We start from the raw sequence: 9,495 nt of genomic DNA, 5'->3' as shown, positions 1-9,495 counted from the left end.
TCTTATCTACGTTAATTTTTAATCCTACTTTTCTACTTTCCCTGTCCAGCTGTGTTAGTCTGATAAGTAGGTCAGCTGAATCACGAGCTACTAAAACTATATCGTCTGCGAACCGAAGGTGACTCAAAAAGCGACCATTGATGCTTACTCCGGCTGTATCCCAATCCAATTTCCTGAAAACTCCCTCAAGCACCGCATTGAATAACTTGGGCGAGATTGTATCTCCTTGTCTTACTCCTTTTCCTATGCTAAATCTATCTGTACCTGAAAAAATTTTAACTGAAGCTGTGGCATTCTTATATATTGTAGCTAACAGTCCCACATAGGGTTCCGGCACTCCCTGTGTTTTTAGAGCGTTAAGTACTGCATTATGACTAACTGTATCGAAGGCTTTCTCATAATCGACGAAACCTAGGCACAGTGGCCGTTGATATTCGTTGGCGCGCTCGATTAGTTCGCCAACTACTTGGAGGTGGTCCATTGTGCTGAAATTTGCCCTAAACCCTGCCTGCTCTATAGGTTGGTTCTCGTCGAGGATATTCTTCAGCCTTTCTGTAATAACCTTCGTGAAGAGCTTGTAGACCGCTGAAAGTAGACTAATGGGTCGGTAGTTCTTGATATCGCTTTTGTCGCCTTTTTTGTGTATTAAAATGATAGTTGCGTTATTCCATCCTTCTGGTATAGCTTGGTTCTGGATGCATTTGCTGAAAAGCCTAGCTAAGATATTAATTAGGGGGGGGCCGCCACATTTTAGTAAGTCGATGGGAATATTATCTTCCCCTGGGGTTTTACCATTCTTTGCAGTTTTTAGCGCGGCCTCTACTTCGCTAGGCAATACTGCAGGAACCCTTTGGCCGTGTGTCGATTCCAGAGTGGGGAATTGGCCGTTGTCGTTCTCGTATAGTTTTGCATAGAACGTGTAAACTCTGTCTATGATTTCTTCTCTATTCCTAATTATTACTCCGCTCTCTGATCTGATTGCGATCATTTGGTTTTTGCCTAAGAAAAGATCCTGTTTGCACTTTTTCAGGCTACGGTTATTCTTAATGGTATTTTCTATTAGCTTGCTGTTAAAATCCCTGACATCCCTGACTATTCTCTTCTTAATTTCCTTATTTACTAGATTGTATTCTTGCTTATTATTATCCCTATCTAAATTCCTTTTATGCTTAATTAGGTTTTTTGTTTCCGCTGAAATTTTGCTTAATTTAATCTGTTTCCTGAAACCACCTAATTTCTTACCTGTTGAGGTTAGAACCGAACTAATTACAGTGTTCAATTCCTCGATGTCTGCTTCTGGGTTTAATTTCCCGTATCGATTTCCAAGTTCGAGTTCGAATTCCTTTTTCCTAGACCTTAGTTGAGCGAAATCTGGAGAGTTACTGCATCCTTTTAAAACAATGATAAATATGACTACAGATATGTATGTACATATATACATAATTATAATAAATAATGGATAAATAAATATATGACAATGTTTGTGTTTTTAAAAAATATATGAATATATGAGCCGTTATATCTGAAATTGGCGAAAGTCCACTTTTCTTCGTTTCGAGAAATCTCACAAAACATTAAATATAATGTTTTGCGTTTTACAATATTTACAAATACTGGTGGGCCTGTATTATGTTTGTTCTGCCTTTCCGAGATTCTGGACATATCGAATTAAAATAAGTGATAGCAATTTGTGAATTAAGTCATACAGAAATAGTGTTCATAGAACTGAAAATTGGACTTCCACCACATTCAAATACAATGGCTCATATGTATGTATATATGTTTTGATTCTTTTATGTATGCACATACAGGGCCGCCGAGGGGAATCCCGGTCCCTGGAAAAATAATTCCGGGCCCTATGACAAACTAAAAATGATCTTATAGATATATTTTTAATATGCGAAAAATCTTTGAGAACAATTTGAAAAATGTTAAATTTTATTTTTTTAAATAATTGAATAAGACCGTATGATATAACAGGTATGATTTTACATGGACACAAAGAATGCGCGGATAGAAAAATGATAAGCATTAAATAAATATATGTATTTTTATGTAGAATAAATAATATAAAATAACAATATCGGTCAGTCGAACGTCCCAACATGGGCCCCCCCCCCTCTAGTCGGCCCTGTATACATATGTATACTGTACATAAAATATATCTTATTTATCTCTAGCAAACTAGAGTTTATAAACATCTCGAATTTGCTGATATTATAAAATGCTACCCACTCTGTCTATATTATACTGTATAATTGTTTGTAATTGACCAGGAAAGCGCATTGGGGTTTAACTCTTAGGCTTTCCTGGCATATACATATGTATGTACATATATGAATAAAATAAATAAATATGACAATTTACTAATGATATCAAGAGTCTAAGCAGTAGAAGAACATCAAAGTAAAGGGTCTCACTAATTTAGGATTCAGAAAGGTGAAGCCTTTTAAAATCGTTACTACCATTCTTGAAGTATGATAGTAATGTTGTAGGAAAGAGAATAGTGTTTTCCAAATCAGATACAATGTATGAAAGTAGAAAGGAATTTGAAATAGACGTTTAATTTTCATTAAATTAATTACTAATAAATAAAAATGTTGGTTTTCTAATAAGCTATGGAAAAGTTGAATTGTAAGAGCCAAATCCAGGATCAATCCCTTTGCCAGAACGACTTACTATGTCACGTGAAAGTATACTATCGCATAAGTATGCACTATTCTATTGTGTGTGACGTGTCCTAATAAAATGTTATTTAACCATAGTCGGGTCTCGGAGGTAAATTAATGTCTTCCGTGAGCTCGCACTGACACTAATTTATGTATTCGAGTTAAACACAATTTCGTACGAGATGTCCTCGTGGTGTTCTTTTTGTGGTGCTACGTCGATGCGATATATCACCCGGAGACTGTCTTTCACTCAAATAAAACGAGACAACTGAACGATATATGTTCTGGCGAAGATTGTCATAATTATTTCACCTGATTTCGTAACGATCACTGCAGTTTTGCGTCTTATCGAAATCGGCGGGCCAGACCCGCCCCGCACTCACAATGGTGGAATAGATTGAAATATGTATAGAATGGAAGAGTCTTGAAGTATATAATAAGTATCGCGATCGTGATAGAAAATGAGCAAGTGCATTTAATTATAATTTCATAGTCGTGACTGGTTCCGAGAGATGTTGGAAACCTGCATAATTGTGATTTCTTGCAAAACAAAAACGTCAAGAGTATACTGAACAGGAGGAGGTTCCTACCAACTATGTAACACTTTCTTATTTGTCTCATCAAGTATCCGATATGGTCGATACGGCTGTTTAAATTGGTTTCATTAAATTTTATTCTAGTTGATTTGATCTGAATATATGATATTATATGCCAATATTTTGATGCTTCATATTTTCAAAAGAGTATTAAATTATCAAAGCTTGTTTTTAGAATAGTAGAATTTTCTTTATCAAATTAATTTAAATTATTCTACAAAGGACGATATAAAATTGAAACGTCTTTGCGAAAAACTTTAGTGATTCATATGTAATAAAATAGTGCATATAAGTAATAATTCGAGAAAATTTGGTATGAAAGTTTTGTATGAGAAATTCCACATTAGAACGAAATTTTACATAATTCAATTCGAAATATTTTAAATGAAAATTCATCAAAATTTAATGAAAATGTTAAAAGAATTTTATTAAAATGATAGTACCGTATAATATTATATATTATTTTGATTTTTAAATGCTTTTTATTATTACGAAATTATGTTCACAATACATCTTATATCTATTTTAATAGCTACTGATCTACTGATCATTTTCTATTTTACAATTTAATTTAATTTGGTTAGTAATCACAGTATTATATTATTCTAATGTTAATCTAAAGCATAATAGGAAAAAGAGCTCAAAAAACCTATTTACAATCCTTATAAATGTTCATAATACATCTAATACATAATATTAATTAAAGACTCTCTAAAGTCGATGACCTAAAGCAGATTGTGCTTAGGTAATCTGTGTTTATACCTGAAGGGTATAGACATTTTGTTGTAATCACCGAGACTCTTCACAAGTGTGTTAGTATGGTTATTAGTGATTCTGTCATAGAATCTACTGGTTAGTTTGTTAGTAATGTCTGTAACAAACGGAATATTATATATGGCATGCAGTTTTTTCAGGTTAGTATATATGGGTGTATTATAAATTATTTTTAGGGATTTATTTTGTATTACTTGGAGCTTGGAAAGGTTAGTATTCGAGGCGTTATTCCATACAGGTGAAGCATAGGTTAATAATGGTAATATGAGCGCGCGATATAATTTTATTTTATTTAGCGTTGATAAAGAATTATGGCGATTAAATATTGGATATATTGAGGATATACCCCGCATCGCCTTGCATTTCGCTGCCTCAATGTGAGGTGCCCATCTCATTCTTTTATCAAACGTTACTCCTAAATATTTTATTACTGACTGCCATTTCAGACTTTCTCCAGAGGGGATTTTCAGATCTGAACTTGGCTTATGCTTTCTAACACTAAAAAAAATGGCGTCTGTTTTGGTTTGATTAATTTGAATTTTCCACTTAGTGAAGTGTTCAGTCATTGTTTTAATTGCAAATTCAAGATTTTTAAGAATAGTGTCTGGTTTTTTGCTACTTGTGAAGCAAGCTGTATCATCTGCATATAGGGCTATATGACAGTTTTTTGGAATAGGTATGTCATTTATATATATGGAGAACAAGAGTGGGCCAAGCAAGCTCCCCTGCGGAACGCCAGCTGCGATTATTTTTGGAGACGATAATTCATTATTTACGCTAACCACTAGCTTTCTACGAGTTAAGTACGATTTGATGATGAGAATTAGGTAGTTTGGTATTTTGTTAATAAGGAGCTTATGAATGAGTCCATCGTGCCAAACCGTGTCGAAGGCCTTTTCTATGTCGAGACATACCATTCCGGTACTTCTCTTCATATTAAAGTTCTTCGTCACGTGTTCAGTTAGTCTTGTTAGTTGTTGGTTCGTGGAATGTCCAGTGCGAAATCCAAATTGTTCATTTATTAATTTCTTATTTACGACTTTAAGTAAACGAGTGTAGATTATTTTTTCCAGAATTTTTGAAAGCGTGCATAGTAAGCTAATGGGTCGATAATTGGCCGGGTTTTTTGAGCTTTTATCAGGCTTAAGTATGGGAATTACGTTGGCTGTTTTCCAGTATTCTGGGAAATACCCGGTGAGTAAACATGCGTTGAATATTTTAGATAGTGAGACTAAAGCTTTAAACGGAAGTTGTTTGATTATGATGTTATCTATTGAATCTCGCCCAGGTACCTTTTTATTTTTTAAATTACGTATTATATTTTGGATTTCACACGGATGCACCAATTTTATATTTTTAGTACTATTAGTGGGAGTTTTTGTGATGATTTTGATGGACCGGTTGACTTTATTATGCGTTGGTATGTGATTGTAATGTTGTGTGAGTGTGTGATGTTTTTGGAAAGATTTTGATAATAGTTCTGCTTTGTCGCAATCACGCGTCACTGAGATTCCTGCATCATCTAATGGAGGAATCGAGTTTTTTGTCCTGCGAATCGCTTTAGCTAATTTCCATAGAGAGCCATCAACTGAGCTTAATTTTTCTAATTTTGTAGACCAATCTTCATTTTTGATTTCTTTGATTGTAATTTTAATTTGATATGTGAGCTTATTAATTAATGTTTTCAATGCTGGTTTTTTTGAATTTTGCCAAATTTTACGGAGTTTATTTTTACTTTTAATTAGATTTGCAACAAAGTCAGTTATCTCTAGTTTGTGTTCAATGTATTGTGTCTTAGGTATGTGAAGGTGTTTGGATCGAGCTATTGATTCCGTCAGGTGTATTATGGAGCTGTCGATTTCTGTTTTGTTTGTGAGTGTGGTAGAAGTTAGAATAGTTTGGTCATTTATGTACGACTTGAACTCTCGCCAGTTAGCTCTCCCGTAATCCCAACTATGCTTGATGATTTCCTCGGGTTTCCCGTCGATTGAGAAGATTATCGGGAGATGATCAGACGACAGGGTTTGAAGGGCATTTGGTGTCGATATTTTTGGGCAGTTCTTGACGAGGACAAGATCTAGTGTGGATGGTTGTGAGTTATTTGTGGGATAGTGTGTGTATGTATCCGGATGAAGTAAGATTGTGTCTGTTAGTCGAATGTATTTAAAAAGAGTTGTGCCTTGTTGGTCAGTGTTTACGCAACTCCATAACGGATGTTTGGCATTAAAGTCACCAGCTACCACTACCGAACTACCAATGTTAAATATTTTGTTAAGATCGGATGCCAATAATCGTTTTTGGGGAGGATTGTAAGCGGATGCTACTATGTGACGGGTGTTGTTAATTGTTAGTTCGATGGCGGTTAGTTCTAAATTTTTTAGTGGCGGGGTTATTACGCGACAATGTTTAATTGACGATTTTATAAAAATGGCAACTCCCCCTCCATGCTGTTCTCGGTCTTCGCGATAGCAGTTAAAGTTAGGTAGGTTAATACGGATATGAGGTTTTAAGAAGGTCTCGGAGATTAAAACTATGTCAACACAGTACTCACCGATCGCCGACTCTAGTTCGTCAATCTTATTCTTAAGTCCACGAGCATTCCAAGCTAGAATGTTCAGTCGCCTCCCGTTAATCAAAGACATCGAGATATTCGACAAGCATGAGTGTCAGCTCTAGTTTGTCGGTGCAACCGCTGGCCTTGGCACGAATCTCCTGGAGGATCTTCAACATCTTCGTCATAGACGCCATGGAAGTTAGGTCTGTTGTTGGTTGAATGTTGGGATTGGTTGGTTGGTGGGGTTTTTTAGGGATATTTGGGATATTTGGTGAAGGAGTTTTAATGGTCGGTAGCTTTGGGAAGTTATGATCGTTAACGACCGGGATATTTTGTGGCTGCGCCACTGGGAGTTTCCAAGGGTTGGCTTTGACAATTGATGCTCGATTCTTCCTCGATTCCAGCATTTTCAGATAGCTCTGTCTTTTTGGACAGTCTTTGAAGTTAGCGGGGTGAGATCCTGAACAGCCTGAGCAGACAGCAGGGGTAACTATCCCTTGATTGCATTGTGCGGTGAGGTGAGCGCCGGCACATTTGACGCACTTTATTTTTATTTTTTATTTTTATTTTACATCTATACCAGGAAGGCCTTACAGGAAAATCCCAATGCGCCTTCCTGGCCAATTACAAATACAAATGCAGCATTTTTTAATTATAAGTCGTTGAATTGCGAGACACTGAAAAAACTCGCAAATTAACGAGACATCTATGAATTGTACATAAATTTTTATTGTACATCCATCAAATTTCAAATAGTGGTGACATAGTAGGTAGGAAGGATTTTTAGCCAATTTTTTTTCCGGGAACCGTTTCAACAATGAAATCAGAGAAAATTGGCAAACTCTGATAGGAAACGATCAACCTGGAGTCACAAATCCAGGTCTGACCAACAGCATACTCTGAAAAATTCATTTTCATTCAGGGATAGAACCCGGCACCTTCTTGACGGTAAGCAGAAGCTTAACGTCCGAGCTATGCTGCTGGCTAACTTGGCCTGCCGATTGCAGTTTTTCGCAGCGTGTCCATATTCTTGGCATCTGAAACATTGAGTAATATTTTGAGATTTACTAGTATATTTAACGACACTGACCTTTGTGTAACAGATGTACCGGATTTCTTTAATCTTCTTTGCCGATACCGATGGCTCGAAGAACACCAAGTATAGCTCGGTGGCGTTGCTCCTAGGCTCCTTCGTCTTCATCTGTATGACTTTGGTTACTGGGAATCCCTGTCTGATGATGTCATATTTAATATCAGCTTCCGGCAATTTCGGCAAGCCACGTACGACACTTTTTATTTAATTTTCCTCCTTCCTGGAAAAGGTATGGAATTGTCGGTCCGGTGTCAATCCATCCCGAAGTTTTTTAAAGTCTTCAAGACTTTTACATTGTATCTTGACATTATTTTGACCAATGTAAGTCATTGTGAAGTCTTTTACAAACTTCTTGATCGACTCGATCATGCTGCCGTGAGTGCCAGTAGCTGTCATGATGATGGGCGGGATTCTTCCACCGCTTCTGGGGACATCGGAAACTTCCGAGAGCCCTTCAAATTTGTTTTTCTCCTGAATTTTAAATTCAGAACACAACAAGCATAATATGATATAATATAACTCCATCCTACCGAAATGTGAAAATATATACAATTGTAAAATTTTAAATGCGAGCTATTTGTCGAATTCTTGGAAATATTGTTATTAAAAGTAATTCATGAAAATTGTTTTCCAAGAATACACTAGCGTATAATTACTGAAAATTTGATTCAAATTACCTACATTGCTTGTACATAATTGGAGACGTTACTAAATAATTGAATATCCGAATAATTATAAGAAGTAAATGGAAAGGAATAATGAAATATTTATTCAAAAATTGCAAAATCGATATTATGCCTGTATATAAAGACATTACATATGTACATAAAACATTGCTATAATTATCTTCGTGATGCAACCCTCCAGACGTTCTGAGCATCCTGAATATTGTTCAATAATCCTGTCTGCGAGTGCTCAAGTGGATTTTAAAAGGAATGCAGCACAGCAATGGGCACTAATGGTAAAGCTTTCATTAAAATAAACCATAATTTGAGCAAAGCTCCCAAAGGTTTAACAGCGCAATTTAAGTTTAAGCCATTTAGTTTAAAAACTATGTAAAAAGATTAGTTGCATACATTTTAATGAAATTTAATACATGGATACATTGTACATATGAATAAACATAAGTACCGTATTCTAAATTCACATAATAATGTGTCGAAATACGAAATTATTTTTCCATTTTCTCGAAATTTATAGCATGATAATATGCAGTGTTGGACTTAATCGTCGTTTCTCAAACGTTTTGTAATGTTCAATTGTTATTTGAAGTTACGCATGTCTGTTGTTGCAAAATTGAACTATTCATTCCTAGCACAATTGTTTTGTCGAAACTTGGCGGTGTTTATTTCATTACTGTACAAATGTTATAAAAATGCTCTACTCCTGGGTGTATAAACATTTGATATACATAGTTTTGAAATATGCGCAGAAATACAGTTCTGCGGGATTTTATGTATTGCAACATAAAATCTTCCATTACTTTTGATATAAAGGGAAACTTTCTTTTATTAAAAAAGGGGGAATGTATTTGTGTGTACCCGTGGTCGCAGATTTATGACTTTCAAGTAACGAATGTCTGCAGTATATCTTCACACATAAATCAAAATATATCGTCCTCAATAAAATTATTTCCATTTTCGCAATTTTTAATATTTGAAAACGACCACGGCAAATGAACAACGTTTGGAATTGATTTGATAAAAAAGACAATGTTCATAGGGAACGAATGGGGCGTAAAATAATACATACACATACATGTGTTTGGAGATCGATAAGAAATGTTGAGAAGCATCGGGTATAAAGCAC

The 9,495-nt window shown here is 35.4% G+C and overlaps 1 protein-coding gene across 1 annotated transcript; it reads right to left on the bottom strand.

Annotated features, from left to right (window-relative positions):
• Positions 1-5,679: 5,679 nt before the first annotated feature.
• LOC143917167 (uncharacterized) lies at positions 5,680-8,643 on the bottom strand. The gene is made up of 2 exons (XM_077438580.1): positions 7,583-8,643; positions 5,680-7,135 (listed from the first exon to the last, which is right to left on the bottom strand). Exon 1 carries the CDS (start codon positions 8,209-8,211, stop codon positions 7,891-7,893), a length of 321 nt encoding a protein of 106 aa, XP_077294706.1. The 5' UTR covers positions 8,212-8,643; the 3' UTR covers positions 5,680-7,135; positions 7,583-7,890.
• Positions 8,644-9,495: the final 852 nt, after the last annotated feature.

Source organism: Arctopsyche grandis, chromosome 9 (genome assembly GCF_051622035.1).
Source record: "Arctopsyche grandis isolate Sample6627 chromosome 9, ASM5162203v2, whole genome shotgun sequence".
Lineage (NCBI taxonomy): Eukaryota > Metazoa > Arthropoda > Insecta > Trichoptera > Hydropsychidae > Arctopsyche > Arctopsyche grandis.
Note: the sequence above shows the minus strand (reverse complement) of the source record. Positions and strands in the feature narration are given on the sequence as shown.